This window comes from Leuresthes tenuis, unplaced genomic scaffold (assembly GCF_036924035.1).
Source record: "Leuresthes tenuis unplaced genomic scaffold, fLeuTen1.0.hap1 SCAF_6, whole genome shotgun sequence".
In the NCBI taxonomy this organism is placed as follows: Eukaryota; Metazoa; Chordata; class Actinopteri; order Atheriniformes; family Atherinopsidae; genus Leuresthes; species Leuresthes tenuis.
Window position 1 is genome coordinate 14,698,609 of NW_027325360.1, and position 23,450 is coordinate 14,722,058.

Consider the following 23,450-nt stretch of genomic DNA (forward strand, 5'->3'; position numbering starts at 1 on the left):
TAGGCTGAAATTAATGCACACTCCCCATTAACAAATCTGGTATTCACCGAATGGACGACATGGCATCAGCTCAGGGAGGGGAAGAAAGGATAAACTCGTTCGACTGTGCCTTAAACTAGACAAACAGAAACAACGCAGTAACTTTTCATTCTAACTGTTGCCAGCAAACTAGAAAGAGCGCGTGCTGGGCAGGTCTCGTGTCCTTGCTAGTTTACAATAAATGGGCCCACACAAACATAAACCGAATGCAGAAGTTATTTTTCAGTTCATAGCATGGCTGCTCCTCAGGCCTTTAGATGTTCTTTCCTCATCCGTTTGCTCCTTTACCTGTTTCACTGTCGCGTTGTTTTGACGAATACGACTTGGCCAAGTTTCAAATGGAACATTTTCCAAAGATTATGGCGCTGTTGATGCCAATTTGGTTAAGCTGCAGCCTGCGCGATGGAATTTCCAAAATTACGCGACAAAACGTTTTTTTATAAGTTCACGTTTCTGGGGGCTAAATAGTTGCACTCTGTAAAGTTATTCATCTTTAATATACCAAATATCATTGATAACTTCACAGTAGGCAATTATTATTATCATTATACATATTATTATTCGGAGGATATAGCACAGCAGTCGCTGTTAAAATGCTCATTGCCTTATTCAAGACCTAAAGATGTAAGGAAACAGAGACAAAGAAATAACATTTCTTTAGGTTTTTATTCCCAAAATCAAATTAATCAAAAAAAAAAAAGAAAAAAAGAATGGCAAAATTCCCCCAGCAACTTTATCTACTGAGTTATAAAAGCAAAACAGAATAAACATATCAGCAATAAATAGATCTCAGACATCAATTCATCTCAGCCAGTGAAAGAAAAACACACAAGCTCATATGACGATACAAAAGGAGATATTAAAAAAGAAGGCAGCAATGATGGCTACATTATAAAGGCTAATAAGGAGTTGGCAGTACTACGTGATCAAACAAAACGGAACTATGTTGTTTGTGGTTTGGGGAACAAATATCGCAATTCTGAAGCCTCTGGCCCGTTTATCGTAAAGTGCACATCATGAACTTTTTAAAGTTGCAAAATAACATACATTGTACAAACAAATGATCAATTCAAAACATAAACCACAACAAAGCTCATATCATAGCTACTTAGAAATGACTTTACACAGGCCTCGTCAAATATAGCTAAGTATTTATCCAGAGAGTTTTGTGGAAGACAGCTTTTTGGATGGAGAGACGAGGGAAATGCCCGTGGCAGTGCTTTGCGCGACATGGCAGAGGGGTCTTTCAGCTCTTTTAGTCTCCATGAAAACTACAAATGATTGAATGTAGCTACATTTATTGGCAGAACCAAATTAGTTCTATCTCACAATAATAAAAAAAAAAATAACGACGTCAAAAGTTGAGAAAATAGAATTATTGTTTAAAATTTTGAGGGCTTTTGTTTTTAAGAAAAAAAATCTTTCCTAAAAATGAAAGGATGATTGACACGGTTTGTGGAAGTCAGGCCTGTTTTGTTTTAGGCTACAGCGAACCTTTTATAAAGTCTATGTCATAGCTATTTTTCTACAGTCATTTAAAAAGAAATAGTACGATGGTGGCTGGCGAGCTTGAGTTCTGAGAGATCGTCTTCTTCACTCGAGTGAAGCTCCATCACTATTTCATCCGAGTCACTGAAGTGGGAGTGAGGAGAAAACTCCCCGTCGCTTCGGGGAGACTCTTTCCTTCCATTACCGAACTGCGAACTACCTGCCCGAGGGGAGGATGAAGGAGATGATGAACGCTTCACTTCTTCAGCTCTTGGGGAGAACGAGCTCTCTTCAAAGGAAGCACGGAAAGGCATCCCGCCGATGTGAACAGGTAAGCTGCCCCCAGAGAGGGGCGCAGCCGCCGCCGTCCTACAGGCAGTTGGGGACTGGGAAGCCCTGTCCTTCGCTCCATCACAACCACGGGCAGGTGAAAGCATAATGTCACACTTTGGCGAATTGCTGTTATTACTGGAGTTGACATTATTGCTGCTGTTGGAGGAGACCGGACCTTGGAGCAGGTCAGCCAGAGCATTGATGTAAATCTGCGCCATTTGAAGAGTTTCATACTTTGAGAGTTTCTTGTCGTTGTCGAACGCCGGAATGACGCTGCGCAGCTCGTCAAACGCATGGTTAAGCCCGTGCATGCGTCTTCTCTCGCGCGCGTTGGCAGCCACCCGCCTCTGCTTCTGAACCCCGTTGATCGGTTTGCTGGATGGGGCTCTCTGTCTCATGGAGGCCTCATCGTCGAGCCCCGTGAACGTGCCTTTCAGACGACACAGGTCCCTGACTTTGAGCGAGGAAGAGGAGAGGCTCTTGGCAGATTTTCTGTGGCTGGGAGGACTGGGATGGCCTGAAGACCCTGGGGACCCACTCTCTGAAAATAAAGAAATAAATAGAAGAAAACATTTTAAAAAGTGTTCTCCTTTGACAAAATTATTAAAAATGAACATTCCATAAGTTGATGATCAAGCTCATAGTAAAGTTGTCTAACCCTAAAGAAAAACTGCCTATTTCAACTTGCAGTGTATGTTAAATAACTTTAGACCGCTATTAATCCCTGTTGTCTGTTGCATCTGATGTGTCTCTCAAGGTAATAACGTGTTGTCCAAAGCGTGGGTTTTCTCACCGTGGTAGGAGCCTGTGCTCGGGCATGGCGAGTGCCGCAGGTAGTCGGGTGAGGTGGCGTGTGCCGCGCAGGTGCCAGAAGCCGGAGTCAGCCAGGCGCGTGGGTCACTGCCTCTGTCCACGAGCGTCAGTCCAGGTTCGTAGCGGGACTCCTCGAACTGCTGCTTTTCTCCCCTTTCCACCTCTCCAGGGCTGCCACAACTCTGCTGCAGTGCGTCGAAGGCAGTCACCTCCCGCGCGCCTTTGCTCCAGTCTTCCACGGTTAAGATATCCATGTGTCAATATATATATATATGTATATATTCTCTAAGAATCTTAGAAAAAATAAGAATTCTTGGGGGCACGCACTGGTATGCCTCTGTATGACTGTCGCGTGCGGGACTCCTTCTCTGGTGTCTCAAGGCGCGGCGTCGGTTTAAAAAGCGGCACGCGTCTGGAAGCCCCCCTCCTCACTCTGGTCGCGTGTTGACGTCCAATGAGATGTCTCGGTAAAGCTCAAGAGAAGTGATTATGACTCCCCGAAGCAGGACTGTGTGTGATATGGTTACGATTTAGGGAGTGTTTAACGCAAGGGGTAAGGGGAGCCCTCCCACAGGACGCACGTGCAAGTGATGACAGTTTTAGGTAAGGAGCGTGGACAGCGCGAGACGTGCGTAGATGGGACAGAATCCCCACCTGACCTGTCAGTGCGTCTGTGTTACATCTCGGCATGAAAGTGGGGACGGAAGGAAATAAGGAAACTGGAAAGGTTCAAAAGGGTTAATTGGCCATCCTCAGCTATTCAGTATCTCACTGACAGCAGTACAACCCTAACTCTGGACATTAAATACGCGGCCATATAATAAGAAAGAAAAGTAGCTGGTCTTAAACGAAAACAATCTATTCACTTCTAACTTAATGCGGTAAGAAACCACGGATTCTATTTTTGTTTTGGAACTTTGTAGGCTTGAATAATTCAATTTCACCCCTCCACTTTGGCACACGATGTGTAGTAATGAACAAAGTTTAGTGTGAAGTCTCTGGACCCTCCACCCCCCAAAAAAAGAAGAAAAAAAAAGCGGTTTCTGGGGCTCGCGCGCTCATTGTCAATTCATTCATTCAATGATCATCTCCAGTTTCCATTTTTTCTTTTGTGGCACGTCTAAAACCTTTTGATCTAGCTCTCGGAACGCCCTGTCGGTAAGAAAAGGGCTTCACAGGGAACGGAAATATGAGCAGGGGTCTCGCGCTCAGCAGTTTCTTATTGACACGAGCTGTAAGTGGTGCACAGCACACGCGGGCCTACACTTGAGCGTGCCAGTACAGACTCGTACATAAACGCGCAACACTGCGCATCCTTCGAACTACAGATATTCTCCATTTCCCTTTATGTCACATATTTTATAAAGAGCCAAGGGGACTGGAAGGGAAGGGAGAAGTTGCAGAGCTTCGGGATAAACAACATTTGATCAATCATTGCGCTGATGCACCTGCAATCTGCCCATGAAGGCATCCACTGACATTCACACTTTAGACCAAATTAACAATAAGGTCTATTTGGATTAAAATGATACAGGCTTGGTTATACTGTGTGATAAACACAATGGCTAAGTGTAGTACCATTGCCTGCATGTTTTCAGCATTTTATCTTGAGCACATACTTAAGTCAAAGCGAAACCGACAAGTGACTGTTACGTATAACTCGACATAAAAGCACAACTTTGACCAAAGTTAAAGTAGGTATTAGTTCATGAAGCATGGTAACGCAAACTTGTGGGAAAAGTGTAATTTATGAAGGGAAGAAATCCCGCAATTTCAGGGCTAGACCAACCTCAGTCTTTTCCATTTTTTATTCATGTATTCATCTTGGGGACGTCTTGCGGGCTGGAGGTCTGGCGCCGAGCGTTCACCCCCTCTTCCCACCTACAAGCCCCCCCCCCAGTCCAACGGGCCGGGCAGGGCTCCTGAAGCTACCGACAGGTTGGATATTGTAGCTGGCGATTATTAAAGTGTCGCGGTCACAATGGAGACTCTATGTTCCATTGGTCACGGTAGAGGGGGAGCTCCTCGAGGGAGAGGGGCGGGCTGCCATTCCAATGCGCGAGAGGAGTCTGCGTGCTGCTCCTTCCCATTCCCATCTCCCTGGAGACCTTGGCGCGTCGGACACGAGACTGGAGTGAGGGGAGGTGGACAGGGATTTCCTAATGTGGCAATAATCTTTCACAAATCCGCAAAAATCCAGATCTGACATTGTTTTGGATAAAGGGCTCCTGAAATACTACTGTGTTTTACCTTCTTGTTTTCCGTGTTTGCTATAGGCTACTAACTCAGGAAATTCGAGGTAGAAAAATCATTCAGGAGTAATTTGACTGCTGCACAGACTTCACTTTTGAGGTAAATAGCGTGGTTTAAGCAACATAATGTCAGTTTTTTTTACTACCTCTGTCATAAAACCGACTTCTGAATCTCCCTTGAAGGACAACATTTCACATACATAACATATATTTAATATATGCGTTATTAAAGCTTAAATATCTCTTACTTCAAACATCACCAGTGCATAAATACTTATTCTGACATGGAGTAGGCAGGACTCTAACTTAATTAAGTATTTCTATGTTGTAGCCCAATTATATATGTATGTATGTGTATGTGTGTGTGTGTGTGTGTGTGTGTGTGTGCTGTCTTAACACTAAACAGAACAGTTAAAATTATGTCAAACTTCCAATTAACAAAAATGAGGGTTAGATGGTTTTAAAATAAACTATCACAGCAAGTTATGATAATGTTCAAGACTACATTCAACTTCAAGTTGATTGCCAAACATTAGTCTTTAGCAAAGCTCAAAGCCCCATAGATGTAATTCTTCCATTCGCTTTGGTAATTTTTTACTGCCCATTACTCTCTATCACTCCAAGTACAAACTGAGCTCGTTCTATTACTGAGGCAGAGAGACCCAGGAAACCAATGGGAGCTAAACAGTGCCACTACCTGGTGGATAAATGTCAGTACAATGTGATGCTCCAGTGAACTTGACAGTATTTCTCATCAGCTCAGCAGTGTCTGGGGTCTATCCAGCTGTTAACAGCAGTACACTGGGCTTTGAAGTGAGAGCCAACTTAAAGCGAGTGAAACAAAAGCTTAACTCAGGCTTGCACTACAATGTCTTCAAAACACTATATAATCTGAGATCACTCAACACAGTTTTAAATGTTTTTTTTTTTTTGTTGAGTGGATTTCCTATCTAATTTCCACCCAGTTTTTCCATCTTTTAGAGCAAATTGTTTTGGTTTCAAGGTCTGAAGTCATATTCTTAAGTATCCAGAATGAAATGGCACATCTGCAGCATGGAACCGTTTGACTACTAAACTTATTTTTACACTCAGTGTTAGTTAACAGTCTCAAAGGTCAGTTCCTTTCAAAGTTTGAGATGGGTTTCTGAAAAAAAAGAAGCAAATCATTAGTCCTCTTCTGTCCTTTGATATATGTTTATAAAACGATAACAAAGCTTACACAAAATCTATGTAAAATGGAATTCCTTCATCAGAACTTTGGTTATTTTAAATATGTCTGGATGCACAAGATGGTCTGACTTTTGGAAAGATATCAAGTTTATGAGGAAGAATTCCTTAAACAACTTTACAAACCTTTTTTTTTTTTTAATAATCATTGCTTTGTAGTTTTAACTCAAAACAGTGAATATAAACCAAAGCCCATTGTTGGGCACCCCAAATGGTCAGTACAATAAATCTTATAGCTCTAGTTTGGGGCATGTATTAGCTTCTTTTTTGTCTTCAACTTGGTGCTCTTTTGAAGTCTATCCACAGTATTCAGTTTTTCCCATGACATTTACAAAGAGTGAATGTGAGGAGCATGAATAAACATTCTATTTTGCACCTTTTAAAAGAGTGTGCCATGGATGCTCTGTTCAATCCTATGAGCAGTTCTCTTGGATAATTTCAAGGTGAACTCCTCCAATCATCTTTTCATGCCTTGTGGAAACCAGTGATTTGAATTCTCAGAGTGCCTGAGCTAAAATTTACATTGCCTGGGCTAAAAATCCTTGTGCACAAGCGACAGCCTGAAAAAGCAAATAATTAAGAATCCTGGAAAAGAATGTGGACGAGTCATCGACTGAAAGAGTAAAGTGTGTTCGCAAGATATAATACACAATAATATTTTGTGGATGATGACTATATTTAAATGGTGACTCTTCGGGAGATAACTTTTCTTTGTGGTGAAGTGTCATCATACCATATTTTCATGTAAAATTGTGAAATCGATGACCTTTAATAAAGGGTCGTCTAGATCAGCAAAGACACCAAATACCATCCCACTGTAGAAAACCTGTTTATTAGACAAATTATACACAGAAAGCTTTGCCACTTGTAACAGAGGCCCCAGTTTGTTCGGTTTTTGAATAATATGCAACACATACAACAAAATAGGCCTATATTAAATACTGTACATAATAGTGTTTTGAAAATCATCAAGTAAATCCTGTAGTTCTATGTATGAAATTAAAATCTGTTAACGGATAGCAAAACAGCAAGTTTGTAGCATGCTTTCTTTTTAGTGAACTTGCCTTGTTCTGTTATTTAGCCAGCGAAAAAAAAAAGAAGAAGAAAGGAAGAAACTCAGGATGACATGTTAAAAGAAAACAGTTCATGTGTTTATGTTTAAAACCAAAGGCAGTAATGTGACTGCTCAACGTAAAGCTAAAGCTCGACATGATAAAGTCTTTTTCTTTTTGTTAAACAAAAATAGCATCAACATGTAAAATATACATTTTTATAATGTCTCTTTTATTTATACTAAATAAAACCTTTTAAACGCATGTGTCCTATTTGTCATTCAATAGCCATACTGTAGCCTAATAGAAGAAAAAAAAAAAGATTTCTAAGAATGCTTGCTGCAAAAAACACTGGCTTGACTGAGTTCTCTACACACAACATTTCGCAGTTTTAGTTCTTAAAGATAACAAACTGAAAACTCGCTCTAGACAGCTAACATTATCAATTATTAATACAGTGTTAGTGAGAAAAAAAAAAAAGGTTTGGTTCCATTTTACCAACCCACCCTCTAATCCACAAAATATTTCTTTAATGCTCCTAATGTACCACTACCATTCCCAACCACAAAATGCACCTTAATGGTCTCATTTGAATTAATTGGCACTTTAAAAAAAAAAAGAAAAAAGAAAAAAAGAAAGGTAGATAAACAGTATCCTTATCATGAGAGATATGAAATAGAAGTGGATTTTGGGCTCGTCTCGTTAAAGGTAGCCGCCGAGTTTCGATGTCTGTTGACTTTCAGCACAACCACTGATTCGCTGCCCTTCAGCGTTTCCAGTACACAGTAATATTTTGGGTTTTACAGCGAGCTAGTTGACATATAAGGCTTATACTAAAGATGCTGTTGCAATGGCTTCTTCTCGACTCAGAATCAACAGTATTTTACCACTTGATGCTTATTAAGAGGTGAATAATGAACTTGAAGATTATATGACATTGCAGAATGAACTTTAATCTTTTAAACACCTGGTCAATGGGAGCACTAAAAGTAGGCAAAACAGATACAAATCAAATAAGGACGTTTGAATGACTTGGTGATGCAAAACCAGAGACTACAGCACTTGTTTAGCAGTTTTTCAAAGTTTGCTGAGAGAAAAAAACAATTAGACAGCTCAGAACAATGTTATTTCTTTTTTTTTTTTTGTATTTCCTGACCAAAACACATTCCACGCAATAAAATCTTTTTTTTTTTCTTTTTTTTTCCCGGAAACAAAACTCAATAAAAGACATATAATAAGCATAAGCTCCTTGAAGTCTTACGGCCTGTCTTTTATATTTTCACCTCTTTCGGCTGCTTTTAAAGAGTCCATTTTTACCTCTATGAGTCTGGTTTGAGGATCTCACCTTGACTTGAAAAGCAGATAGCACAATATAGGTGAGAAAAAAAAAAAAGGTCAGATCTACATACAATCACTTACAGGTCTGTGGGCACTGGTACAGTGCAGAGGGTTTGACAAAGACTTTAATGTGCCTCAAAATGATGAAAGCAATTTTAGGCTGATGCACCAAAATGGTCGAGGCGGTTTAAGATCGATGCACCAAAATGCAGACTCTACAGTGATGTACTGTTGCACTATCATGGCATTTTTCAGACAGTTTTCAGACCGATGCACCATGGAGGTGTTAGTTGCAAAGTCTTAGGTCTGGTCAGGCCTTCGTGTGGCCACCATCTTGAAGAAGATTCCACATTGATAACATGATTTATTGGTGAAACAACAGCAGAGAAGAAAAAAATGCTATATCCTTCTCCAGTTATACTCAGTAAGAATAATCCTTAGTATTCACTGAAACAGGGCCTTTTCAAAACACCCTTAAGGGTCTGCTGTACGGTGCAGGGCTAAAAACGATCTATATTTCATATAGTCTGGCTTATGTCTTGATCAAATTACTGCCCCACCATTGCTTATTAGTCAGAGCCCTGGGAGTTGTTTCATGGTTAAAAAGACCACCAATCACCCACCAATGAAAACTCTGGAGCTACAAGAAAATTGTTTCTCCTGGTGCTGGACAAGTTTAAACTAAACCCTCCAAGAGGGAAGTTCAGATAGTAAAAGTCAAATCATTTCAGCATTTCTTTGTAACATGAAATAGTCCTCACATCATAAAACAGAAATTAAACCAAAAAAAGGTCCCTTGTCAGACATTTCAACCAAAATAATCCCCCAAACAATCACAAGAACGACAACAACAAAGCAAAGATTCCAGTCCCCACCCCCCACCCCTTTCCCCTGTTGCACCTCACCAGCATGGTTTGCAGGTGGATAAGGAATGCCCCAACAGACCTCCACCTCCTATATTTTCTTTCCGTACAAAATAGACACCCCTGGAAACACCCAAGCTGAAACTGAAACAGAAAGTTTGCTATGTACACAGATCTCTATCCTCTGACTTTTTAGCTTAGCCACAATGTACTTGTTCAACCACTTCATAACATTCTCAAACTACCTCCTTCTCATTCTACTCTTCCTCCCAAACTAGATATATCCATAGTGACTCCTCATATGGAGGTACCCCTGTCTGGATCATTGCCGTATCCAAAGTTGGGTCCTGGACCTGTTGGCTGGTAGGGGATGGAGGACATAGTTTTAATGGGGCTGCGGAAGAAGCCACCATTGGGGGCCCTCTGCCTGAAAGGGCCAACCCCGCCAGTCCGGTGGTCCTGGAGGCCGCCCCCGCCACCAAAACCAGCAGAAAATCCAGCGGCAGCTTTGGCAGAGAGGCTACGGCTTAGGGTCTGGATCTGCTCTGGGATGAAAGTGGTGGTGGTGATGTGGGTGTTGCGGAAATCACTGATCTGCTCAAGTGCCTGGCGGGCAGCAGGCAGTGCATCCATGTCAAGGGGTGTTAAATCGACGGAAGAGGTGGAGAACTGCTTGTGGGGGCTTTCATCCTCGGTGCACAAGCTGTTAACCCGGCGGTGTAGGTGCTCCAGGTCGATCTCCTTATCGTCCTACAAGTGGGGAAGGGCAGGGAAGAAGAAAAACAGAGAGGAGGAAGCGACGATGGTAAATGGAGACATTGATGGAATGGGAAGGAATAATGAATGAAATGTAGAAGGAAGGATGAGGGATCCATCGCAAGAGTTTAAGGATGGGTGGTGCGGATGAGGAGAAATGGAGAGGGGAACAGCGGGAGATTATTCGAATAGATGAGAAGGACAAAGAGAGGGATAGAAGTTGGATAAAGGAAGGAAGGGAGATAAAAGGAGCAAGGTGTGAGGGTAGTGCATCAAGAAGTGTTAGGAAATGAAGAGAATAGTGAAGGAAGCAGAGCACAGAATTTGCAGAGAAGATATTGTTTGAAAAAAAAATAGGACAGTGAGAAAAATGGCGTATATTTGTTTTCAGCAACCGGGATGTCATCCATCCAGCGTGATTCAGGATAAAGAAGAAAACACAAGTGAAGGGTGTTGGACAAGGCAGATGGTAAAATGATGGCAAGGCAAATACAACAATGCAAACATGGCCAAGGTTTTTTTGCAGAATTAAAGAATATCAAAGTCAAGGTAAATGCCATATAGAGTGTGTTAAATGTGAATGACACAAAAGAAAACGATTACATCCATGTTTGGTGGTTGCGGGGAAAAGGATGGATGTGAAGTGAAGTGGGTAGAGCAGAGTGAAGAGAAGAGGGAAAATGAGGGAGGGATAGAAAATCACACTCTGAGCTGTGGTCAGGATATTGACAGAGAGAAACATAAACAAACTTCTACAAATTATTTAAGGAAATGCTGATAATCTGGAATACACATAGAAAACACACTGCTGTCATGCTGTGTGCTCTGCTATTCCAGTGTGTTTGATATATTCCGTCAAGCAAGCATAACCATACATAAACTTATAGTAAACTTTATGGCAACTTATAATTTGGAAAACAGCTCAAAATGTTAAACAGTGCCTTACTTATCTGATTTATCTTTACAGATTCTTATCGCTAAATTCTTGCATTATGGCCGGTGATCCCAAAACATTCACTTTGAGATTAACATCTCTTTTTCCAAGTGAATTTGTTTCAGGCCATAATTAATTGTTAAAGCTCTTACGTCAAATTCATCAATTGCATCAAACTATGCAAAATAGTTCATAATGTTTAGCAGTCTTAACAATCTTGGCAATGCAATGTACATACATCAACTTAATCTTATATAGGTTAAGTTAAATGAAACTTGTGAAAATTTACAAAGAATATGTCTATATTAACATTTGAATAGCTTATAATAACTTATCCACTAAAGGATGGGAACACTGAGTGAAAAGTGGTTCATGCTCAAATTGCATGGGCAAGGATGGACAGTTGTGCAGGAGGGCTCAGATTGCAATGCATGAGGTAAGCATATAGTGAGGAGGGGTTTCAGGTGAACAGTGGGAATGATAGAAAGTGCCGGTAAGAGTTTCCAAACGTCCAAATTTTCACATTCTCCGCTCAACTCTGGCAATACGCTTCTGGGATTTTAGGTGAGGAGGTTTTTTTTCTTTTCTGGGAGGTCATTTTTAGGAAAGTGGATGGGCACATAATTTGGTGTTTCAGTATTCACGATGATATTGTTTGACGGGCAAAGTCAAAAGGGTCAAGTGATGATGGGAGTCACATTACTGGGGGACAGATTAAAGACAGATTTACTGACCGTGTCCTTTGGATCTGGGGGTTCTGGAAGGAGCTCTGACCCTAGTGTATGCAGCTCACGGGCAAAGGGGACCAGAAGTGGTGACCCCAGGTTACCATCTCTAAAAGAGGGGCTGTGGGATGGAGGAGAGAACGAAGGGGCACTAACATTTGTCGGAAAACTATCCCAAACACATTGAGTGTTTGGAGGAGGAAATATCGTAAATAGGAGGTAGAAATTGTATTATTAGAAATTAAGGGAGATGAAAGAAAGGAGTGAATCACAAATGGTCATACTGCTGTCCGTGATAGGAGACTAATGGGGGACTACAAGGAGTGAGCAAAGTGGACCGAGACAAGGGAGATTAAAGTGTCAAAACCTGACTGCAATAAAGTGACTAATGTGAAAGTTGTAATCTTTTCCTTCACTGTGATGCTCATTGTGAAGCATTACAGAAAAAAAAGTTAACACTGAATCTGACTAGAAAACGATAATGATTCCAAGTATATCGTGAATATAAATGTCTAAAATAAACCTCTCTTGTTTACAGCTTAATGCAAAGGACTCATTTGGAGAACAAAGTCAAGTTTAGAGCCCTGAAAGGTTTCTGGCTTGAAAAAAGACAGAACGTTTTGCTGTGTAACTCAAAATTAACATATCACTGTAGGATTTTACATTTAAAATGACAATATTACAAACTATTTAACTTTAACAGACTGGTGAGAGATGATGCTCCGTTTCACTCTGCATGGTAAGACAGCACCCTCTAATGGCAACAAGCCATTATTGCACAAAGTCATCCAGCAACATGCTAGGTAAACACACCTTTTAAAAAGAGGTACTTTTGCTTTAAACTTTTTATAACGTGGACATCAACAATTGACGCCTGCTCATTGATGTCCATAATTTTCCCTGATAAATTAGCATTCACACATCTTCTCAAGCTTTACTGACCAATTTTCTTTTTTTTTTTTAATCTTCTATTGTATGTATAACCTTGGTGTAGGAGGTGAGGTGGTGAAGGTGGTCATTCTCATTTTAGGGTTAAGCTCGGAGGGGTTGGTGTGTTCGTAGGAGTGCTGCACAATCAGTGCGCAGGGAATATCACAGCATGCTGGGGGCTGGTAATGGGTGGCCGTGGGGGCAGTCGTGTTGGTGGTGTTGGGGATCTGGTTCTGGGTCTGACTGGCCAGGCCAAGAGGGTGTTCGTTGGGGCTGTGCGGACATGGATCAGCAGCTTGCCTGGCAGATGGACCATCTGCCTGCGCCTGGTGTGCGTGTGGAAGTAAAAGGGGTTGAGAGGAGGGAGACAGAAAGAGACAGGTGATGTGGAGAGAAAGGTGGAGTAATTCATTCATATGTGTGCGTGCATGCGGGTGGAGTGAGAAGATTAAAACAGTTCCAAAAAAAAAAGCCAAACCGACGCACAGGCCACAGGCAGACAAACAGCAGACGGGTGGAGACGGAAAGGGTATGACAGACAGACAAGATCAGGCAGATTGAAAGATGGTAGGGTGGAGGAGAGAAGTAAATAGAAGAAACAGATGGGTGGGGGGTGAGTGAGAAGAAAGACATGGCAGTCAGTCAGCACACACTGTCAAGCAGGTCACTCTGTGTTGTGTCCTCAGAAGGACATTCACACAGTCGTTATATACCTGGAAAGGGGAGATGTTTAAATGCCATTTTGAATTGCTCTCTCCCCCTCGCCCGCTACACCCCTCAACACAGAGTACTTATCTACAAAAACAAAACAAACAAGCAATATGAGAGCTTTGAGCCACAGTGACAAAGATCATTATGTAGAGTTAGAATGAGAGGAGCCGACGATTTCCATCCAAACGTTGAGATGTCACAAGTCAGTTGTTTTGTGTGTGTTGTAAGAATCTGATACAGAAGAAGTGCCAGCTCTCCACATTCTAAATCTACATGGACTTTATGGTATATCAGACACGGTCAAAACCACAGATGTTACCATTATGGAAGAGTTCTGACAATGATAATAATAACTAAACTTACTTTCAGTTTTGGGCTTTTGAGGATGTGAATAAATCCACTGACAGAACTCTTTCATGCAAACCTCTAGTTGAGAATATAAAGTGGGTAAAGCAATATAGCCACCCAATTATGAATGAAATGGGCTTCAGACACTCATCTGGAAATCGCTCATCCAGCGCATTAAGAGTACCCTTTATGAATTTTTCATCAGCTATACAGTACTGTCCTTACAAGTACACCTCCCCCCTTCTATTATAAGTTCAGATGCTTCTGAGAACAGTAAAAGTGCAGTAATACAGAGGAAAAAGAAACAAAACGTGTAAAATGGCTATGCACAGTACGTATTAAATTAAAAATAAAATTCAGGATACATTTTATGTAAGAGAAAGACTATTAAAGATACCAAATTATCAGGAATGACTTACAGGGAGGCTGTTAACACGCATATCCCTTTTGGCGGCTTTGCATAATGTCCTTGTGAAATGTGCTCAAGTGCGATTCAATTCTTATCATTAGTCAACTGTGCATGTGTATTTGTGCTTGTGAGCGTGTAAGCCCGATAGAAATACTCATAAGCAAACTGTTTACACCAAGAGGCAGACTCAAAGATAACAATGGCAGCCAATTCACAACACAGAACCACAGCACAAACACAAACATTGACATGTAGCCCACAGTCAAAAGCAGTTAACACAGCATTGCAGCATAGAGCATGAATGTCAAGGCATGTTCAGACATATACAGAATGTTATTATGCATGTTTTAGTAAATATAGAAGAAACACAGAGACACAAACAGGCTTCACAGTATTAGAGTTCACACAGAGGATTGTGGGTTGTCATGTAAGCAGGGAGCATGTATGGGTACATGTAAGAGGCAAGTGGCGGAGTAGCTTGGTCCAAGCAATTTAATGGATGACAGTAGGCATTTAGAATGGTTTGCACCAGTGATTACTGATTAAAACTGAGTCACATCCATCATAGATTGTGTACGTGTCATTGAGAGTAACGCAGTCTCATTTTTGATTGTGGCTGGAAGGGAAGGGATGAGCATGAATGGAAAACTGACCCAACTCACGAAGCATCTTTACAGAAAACTGAGTAAAGAAATAAGATTGCATTAATGGGCCTCGTGACATGGTGTATCTGTAAGTGTATTATTTTGAGGCAAGCTTGACACGATAAATGAGGTGGGCTAAATATAAGGCGGTAATGAGGCATAAGCATGCAAGTGAGAGGTCAAACTCTTAAGTGAGTGTTGCTGTAAAAGCGGCCATATTTGAGGAATCATTGTCCTCTTCAAGAAGGATAAATAAAGATATCTCTTTGATTGTTTAGAAGTCATTAACACTGTAAGCATATTTGCTTCTACATAACCTAAATATCTTGTTAAAAAAAACAATGGAAATGTACTAAATGTAAATATATTCAGTGTACATCAGACTTGTTTCATATGGCTGAAATTACATTCTCTTTATAGACAGTCTATATACTGTATGTCTTAAGGGACCAAGTAACTTGAAGCAGTCCTCCTGCACACCCAAAGCATATTTCGGGTGCCTGTGCATCAATTTTAAATGCTTTTTTTCAGTTGTGGGCTCCCAGCTTTCCTATTCTATGCACAGCTTGTAAAAACTGCACAGAGAGCCTCATTCTCATGGCTCAGCATAATGGTCTCAAGTGGTTCCAACGTTTGCCGTGACAGTAATATGGATGACACCGAGTTCTTAATTCAAACTGACAGAGCTAAGCGTCTAGTAGAGTTAATTACAAGCTTTATGGTTTGCTTCACTTTATTAACTTTAGGATGCCAGACGACTTTAAACACAACTAGACTTACTCCACTGGCCATGACCACGGCCAAATTGCATATGGAGGCAGAGATTTCCCCTGTCGATAAATTGCGGCATACGCAATTTATCTAATTAGTTGCTTTGAAGTTGACTTAAATTTGCCTTCTTCCCTCCACTGAGTCAGGACATGCTGCAGTGGTCCCAGCTTGACTCTCTGCTGTTCTGTTCTTTGAAACTATCTTTGCAGCTGGTTACTCATTTTAAAATATTCTGCACAGATGGTGATTTGAGATCAGAGTATGGCATTCACTACCGTATTCTATGACAGGGCTATTTTTAGCAGAAAGAAGAAATAGTATCTCAAGGAAATGAGTAAACTTCTGTGAAGTAAGAACTTATCAAGCTGCCTTTTAAGGCTAAATCTTCGGTGTCATTTTGACTTGACAACACGTGTCATCATGTTGTAAAGAAAAAGAGTGTATTACACTGAAATCTACAGTGACACACCTTTAGGCTTACCGTAAGCTGGCCAGTTACTGTGCAGAATGGCCGTGCTCGTTAGATTCTTGTTTTGTCTGATGAAGCCTGGCCGATTCAGGTGTGGGAAAGGTGTAGGTGTGAACGCAGGTGTGAGCTTTTTTAGACGCTGATCGATGATCTGACAAGCACTTGGCTCAGTGGTTGCACTGCACAAACCTTGATATTTACCAAAAGTAATCAATTGGTGCTCTGATAGGATGGAGGGTCTGGGGTCTGCCATCAAAAAATCACAGCTGACTGAGCAGACTTCATTTTCACCATGGAGGCACGGATGCGCTGTAATCTTAACTTAGCAGTACATTTGTAATGCTCCAGTGATTATTGCAATGATAATGATAATAATAATAATAATAAAAAACAATAACTTTAGGATCACATCCCTCCACCATTAAAAGATTTCTAAAGGAATAGTAATATCGAACGTGTATCCATATGTCGCTCCTAAACCAATAACAGTGATTTCCCTTCCTTTAACAGCTTGATGCCTTCACGTGAAAAACCTTGAACAAGAACTACAAAGAGAATTAAAGACTACCAGCATTTAAATCCCTGCTGTCCCTCCTATTCACTGATGATGCTCCACTCCTGCGCTCAGTCTGGGGTTGATTCCGCTGGCTGCTTCTCTAGCTAATGAAGATAGCAGGGGGCAGGTGTGTTTGTTTGTGTTGCAGCTGAACCACACTGTGCTTAACACGACTTTGGGTTCAACTGAGGGTTCGGCGTCTTTGTGGCTGCTCAGAGGCAGACATGACTACCGGTCTGAATGACAGATTAAAGCTGCTAACTAAGCAGGGGGTTGGAGGCAGGGGGTATATAGCTGGTATGTGTGAAGAGAAAAAAAAAAAGTAAACACGGAAACATGGGCACTTAGCTGGATGCTAGTTTCTACACTGTTACAAACTATATTCTTGAAGCCCCATATTCAGATATTAGTACAAACAATGGACTTTTGTTTACCATTGGTTGTGGAACCAGTGCCTCAAAACTGATAACTGTCTCCAATCAAGTTGCAAAACTTAGGCACTGAATCAACTAAGAAATGGAGCAGAACTCTGCCTCACTTCCATTCGGTAGGATCCCAACATGATGACAGCATGCTTAGTAAATATCTAATATATTCAACTTGATTTACCAATATATGACCAGTGTTGGTCATCTTACTTTGAAGAAGTACTTAGTTACAGTTACAAATTACTTCTCCCAAAAAGTAATTGAGTTAGTAACTCAGTTGTATACTCAGCAAAGTAACTGTGACGTTATTTTTCATGTTTTATACGCGATTACGTTCTATGACATCTTTAATGTCAAATATGGTTATATTAACTGATTGAGGAATAAAAACACTATATACAGTATTTTAGAATATTTGGTATTTATTTGAACTCAATAGATCGCAGCCTGCCGTGTTAGCTTGTGTTGATGTGAGCTGCTTCGTAAGATTCGAGTTGCTTGAGGCAGACGTGGATAAAGTCTTTTTTCCTTGGCATAGCGTGCATGTTCCAGAAACATTCTTGCCTTTAATTTCAATGATCGAGAAGTAGTACTTTGAGGGTGCTACCTTTGAATTTCCCTGGCTCGTCGCCATTGTCTCTGTCTTGTTGTGTTTGGCAGTCAGAGCGTGCGGTGAGACAGCGTGAGCGGGGCACGATCCGTCCACCCAGCCAATCATCATCGCATTTGCAGCGGCGTCATCATCCCCACCCCTGCTCTCTTCAGGCAGCTGATGTGTGGCCAAAACCTGACACTTTGCGCTTCATTCAACCAAATTGTAGTAACGCGCCACTTCACATTCTCAGTAACGGCAACAGCGTTGCAACGATGGGAAAAAGTAATTAATTAGATTAGTTGTTACTGAAAAAAATAATGCCATTAGTAACACTGTTATACTCTAACGCCGTTATTACCAACACTGTATATGACTACAGTCAGCCTGATGCTGGACATGCACTATTCTCACTGCAGCTTGTATTCAGTTTGACATAAAGCCTCTGACATGCTTAAACAAGAGGACTGAAATTACAGCAATTGTTTCTACAATTACAGATGTGCCCAAATCTCCTCATAACAAGAGCAAAGCATTACACTTTAAGAGGTTCTGCTTCTAAAAAGAGAAGAATTGACATGGAAGGGAAACAACATTTAACGTTTGAATGAATCAATAAACAATCAACCTGGATGACGTGTACTAATGGCAACTAATCGTCCCCTGCTGTTCTGAGCAGTTCCAGGTTACGCAATGTACTGCAGTAAACAAAGCTATGAGAAACTTCCAAGTGGTTTGTCACACAGTCCTGAGCACACTAAAGTGATCACAGCTTATGTGATCACAGCTTATGAAACAAATCATTCAAGTGACAAAGCACCCATTTGCCAGCAATACCAAACAAATGTCATTTTTGCTGTTTCTGCACTTTATGTCAAAGGTTCCCTCAAGTCACATGAGCACCATCACTGGAGAGGAGGAATTGAGAAATTATCGCCATGTAGCAGTACAATGACTTTGAAGTCACGCAGGAGCCTACTCATTTTATAATTTGTAACCAATGTACCATTAATAAAGAACAAGTTTTCATGCTGAAGCGTTTTCCTCTACATTAATCACTAGATGACTTGTACCATTGGTCTTTTATTATGAAAGTAACCTGATCTGTCACTAAAACCCTGTGAGTATAGTCACATTTTCATTTCTCATCTTGTCATTTTTCTAATTAATTCTTCTTGTTCCTTTAAATCATTATACAATATGAGATGGGACAGACTTCTTGTTGTTCTTTCTGGTAGACAAAATTATAAGGAGATGCTCAAATAATCCAAATTAGTGTTATGACTAATATTCTTCCTCCCTCGGTGATAACATAATACATATCCATAAAACAGCATGTTAGACCATTCAGAACACCTCTCCTCTGATTGACAGTGTTATTTCAAAAGGATCAGTGGTTCACTAATAGGTGAGGAAACTGTTCCTCATTAATTCTCTTAACCCATTATCCACAACTTAACCTTGACCAAACTTTATCAAGTAGCTTCCTTAGAAGGGAAAAAGCAATTGTTTGAAGCGAAAGTAATTTACCTGATGGCAGAAACATTTTCTGTAAAAAAAAAAAAAAAAAAATTAATCTGTGCTGCTTCATGCCCCAGTCTAATTTGTTACCGACGTATAAATGATTAACTCCAAACCAAAAGTGAAAATATTATTTCACACATAATTATATTTCTCTCAGGTCATCGCCGGCATGTTTTGCATAACAAATTTGCTACACTTTGCTACAATTTCACAGTATTGATCAAAGTTGTTATTTGAACACTTTCTCCCTTTGTGTTTTGGTAAACATAGCAGTGGGCAGTGGAGGATATGGGGAGGGTAGGTGTGGGAAGAGGACGTGGAAGCTGCTTCAAATCACTGTCAGCCACTGACGAGCAGAGATCAAATTATGATTCTGACCGATGAGAGACTTTTGTGCATGTGTGATCCATAAACAAAAGAACAACTAAACAAGCTGCCATTTGGGTTTTTCTTTGAAGATGCTACCTGTCTCATCTATGATGTAGCAAAAGCACCCTCCTGCATCACAGAAGACAGCAGGTTTCCTACCAAAGGAAGATGCTAGAAGTAATTTTGATTGCCTTAAATGATCTCCCTGCTGAGGTGATCATCAGCATATAGCTTGATTGGATATTTCACATGGTGCTGCTGCTAATTTACAAAGTGGAGTGCTGCCACTGCTTTGGGGTGAAGATGGATATAAACATCCATGGTGAACACTGTGAGCCAGTGCTTCTGACTGCCTTCTGACTGCCGGTCTGCGGCCCTTCAATAGGCCCTCAGGCTGTTTTTTTGTGTTCCGCTTTTAATGTTCCAAGTGTGCTCTTTTTAGAAAAAAAAAGACAAAACGGAAGGATTAGGTTGTTGATTACTCTGTTGACACTTTCATAATTAATCAAGAACTTAACAACAGCATTAATAAAACATTAAAGTATGTGAGATTTTGCATGGAACCCAAAAGAGCTGGAATTTGAATGCAATACAGCGTCAAAAAAATAATCACTTGCAAGTTTTAATGGAGTAATTATAGAACAATACCACTAAATGATCCAAGCTGAGGATGGGGTTATATAACCTAACCTCTCTATTTGTGTATGATGTGCATATGTGCGTGATTGATATGATTATTGTATTACACTTCATGTTACTGACAGTCTTGTAACCAGTATTAAAACGGACTAACATACGAGTGAAAGATTACCAATCTCTAATATGCTGCTTAATTCACTTTACACTCACCTTCAGTTTGTTTATGAAAGACAGTCTCTTAGGTTAATCATTTTGATCACTGGATGTCAAGTCTAATAGCACAAACAATTAAAATGGATAACATGACAGGATGCTTTCTAAGATGCCTGTTCAGTTGAGATCCTGATTGTGGATGAAGGCAAACTGTTGGTGCTGCTTCAGTGCAAATTTAGTGAATGAGAAGTGATGCTGAATATAAGAGTTATTTTTAACAGATTCGTACACTGTCAGTGTCTAACATTTTTTACAACAAAGACTTCTATTTCTGATGCAAAGTTAAATTTGCCCCATTAAGACCTTGACCTAAGACATCAATCCCACTATTTTCTAATTGCCTAGATTCCCTTTTAACTATTGTATATTTTCTTCTTGCCACTTTCTGTAACATCATTATTCCATCCCATCCATCCCCCTACCTCTTTGGAGGGGACTCTAGATCCCTTCCGCCGTGACCACCAGCTTTCCACCATAGCGATGAGGCAGGAGAGCACCACACCAGCTGCCAGGACACAGAAAACACCAGCAAAGCTGTGGATATCAAGAGCATTGCCACGCTGTCGTGTCTGAACGGAGCTGTAGAGATCACAGGGACTGTCCTTGGGCCACCACTTTAGTTTTAGTATGTCCATGTCACCATTCTGCTGGAGTTCCAGGATTCTGGGATATAGATAAGAGACAGAGGCATGTAAACAGAAAGCCATGTACAGTGAGCATCTAAATTTCGAACACACACAATTGAAAGAGCACTAAACTCTGAGCCTGCACATCATATCCTTATTCAGATCAGACAACTTAAAAAACTTCAGATCAATGGAAAAGAGAAACACATAGAGCACCTGTAGATGTAGGTGAATACACAGATGAATGAGCAACAGGAAAGAAGCAGCATCCAAAGTAAGGGCAATTCATTGTAATTGACTGTATCTGACTGCCATTTCAATGATTACAGTGTCAAAGAGATTCTTCCCCGTTCAAAAGAGCCATGGACAATAAATTATCTGCACAAATCAATTGCACAAAAGCAAACACTGCAGCTTTTACTGCAGCTGTTCTAAGTCCTCTTTACCACTTGAGGGCAGTGTTTGCCAGTTAAGATTTGCTGTGATCCATGACAACCATATTGGGCTGTCAAACTCATTATGGCTAACATTAATATGTTTTGCAGCACAGCATGAACACACTGCCACAATGTCATTATGCAGCCTAGATTTAGTCGTACGATTGATAGCCTCAGAGAGAACACAGCTCAGAGGTTGATGGGGTCCCTCTGTTAGCCTTCAGCTTATTATTTAACTGGGTCGTTCGTTTTGGTTTAGAAGAGAGCTGCAGACACACAGAGAGACAAGCTAACAGATACTTAACAGGTGATCTGGCATGGAGCAGAGAGGGGCAAAGAAAAAGAGAAACACTCACAACCAGGGAGAAGGCGTAAACCAACCTTACAGACACACGTATGCTAACACAGAAAAACAAATAGATGCAAATAATCCTGCATAAGGATGCACACTTTCATAATCATCTGCAGAACTTCATGTGACCAAGGTTCTCCCGCAATTTCAGTAGTAACATGACTGACAGTGCCTACAAATTATGTTAAATTATCCTCAAGTGGTGCAAACATGAATCAATCGCAATATGCAAATAAACACAGCCGCTAATTCATTCATCCACAATAAATGGGAAAACATGGATCATTCTGATGTGAGTCAACTTAACAGCTTAAGCACGTCACTCTATAACCATCTCATACTCATCCAGGGACATGCTCCATTCACTTCCTGGGTTTATGGGTCTGGGGAACAGCATGTATAGAAAGTTAATCTAATAAGAGATCGTGCCCATTATTTCGGCTCAAGTACATGCAGATTTGCCAAAAGACAAGACTTTCCACCAAAAAAAAAATAGAGATAAACAGCAATGTTAGCCTAGTTATGCCGTGGTTGTAACTATACACTCATTAAGAGAAGCCACTGATTTAATATATTACGGAGTTCTTGCTTAAGTTTATCTTTTCCCTCAATTTAAAGTTAGACTTTTAAAATGTAATATATAATGATAGGGTTAATGAATGATAAAACCAGGGCAGAAAATAAAAACAAAACAGTCTGTATCTCAATGTGGACTTAAAGGAAATTCAAGGTTTCTGCATTTGCTCATCTGCAAGGCCTGTGTGTCACACATTTCGTCATCTGCAACAGTCCTCGATAATCCAGTGTCCCTCAGCGGCCGACTGTCAGCAGCTCAGATATGTGTAAGCACGCAGACTGAGGACATTGACTATGCATGCCCCTGGATCAATCTCCACTCAGGGAAAAAAGTACTAAAAGACGAGGAGCAGAACAACAACGTAGAAGCTTGTTTTGAGGAGAGACCACTCAAGAGAATCACCATTACCTACACCTCTACAATGCACCAGGGACTGATCACATCTCCGTGCATTAGCAGCTGCAGCACAGCTGACTCAAAGGACAGCATGAATAAAACCCAGCGTGACGATGATTCCCAGCATGAGACTAAGGATAGGCACGTGGTTTTGACTTGAACCAGTTGGGTCTCAAACCTGGAAACCACGAGACTTCTCACCTCAAACTAATAACTTGGAATTGTCATCTATTTAAGCGTAATTCATGCTTCCTGGTCCTGAAGCAGCGGAGTAATCTGACTGCTACTGAATATTGGGTGTCAAGTATAAATCAAATAAATCATCAAAACTCTTTGGAAGCTGGGCATTGCTTACATAATTACAGGAAAAATGTATTTTAATTATGTTCTTAAAATTTAGAAAAAAACTGTTGAAATTATACTCAATTGAATATTTTCCTCAGTGGACAGTTGTACTGTCAAAGTACTTTTATACGTTTTCAAAATGTACTGCCTGAACAGAGGCTGGCTCAAAGCGACGATGGGCAGTGAGGGAGAGTGTGTCTTTAAAGTGGAAAGGTTAGGGTGTTTAAAAGTTATTCAGTCAAATTGGGTACATATACTGATACTCTGGTTTTGTAATGATCTGGACCAGTTATT

General features: G+C 40.6%; 2 protein-coding genes across 3 annotated transcripts in view; both read right to left on the bottom strand.

The window, feature by feature from the left end:
* Positions 1-757: 757 nt before the first annotated feature.
* On the bottom strand, positions 758-3,155 carry atoh1a (atonal bHLH transcription factor 1a). The gene is made up of 2 exons (XM_072386959.1): positions 2,654-3,155; positions 758-2,401 (listed from the first exon to the last, which is right to left on the bottom strand). The coding sequence occupies exons 1-2, from the start codon at positions 2,925-2,927 to the stop codon at positions 1,575-1,577; spliced, it is 1,101 nt and encodes a 366-aa protein (XP_072243060.1). The 5' UTR covers positions 2,928-3,155; the 3' UTR covers positions 758-1,574.
* A 3,815-nt stretch (positions 3,156-6,970) lies between these two features.
* Positions 6,971-23,450, bottom strand: part of grid2 (glutamate receptor, ionotropic, delta 2) — a 456,461-nt gene continuing 439,981 nt past the window's right edge. The window contains exons 15-16 of one of the 2 annotated variants that reach the window (XM_072387763.1): positions 20,846-21,086; positions 6,971-10,155 (exon numbers count right to left, since the gene is read on the bottom strand). In XM_072387763.1, the coding sequence (XP_072243864.1) occupies positions 9,703-10,155; positions 20,846-21,086 (694 nt within the window). In that variant the 3' untranslated portion in view covers positions 6,971-9,702. Of the gene's footprint in view, positions 10,156-12,488; positions 13,077-20,845; positions 21,087-23,450 lie in introns of those variants that run through there. The other variant, XM_072387764.1, reaches the window with a different exon arrangement.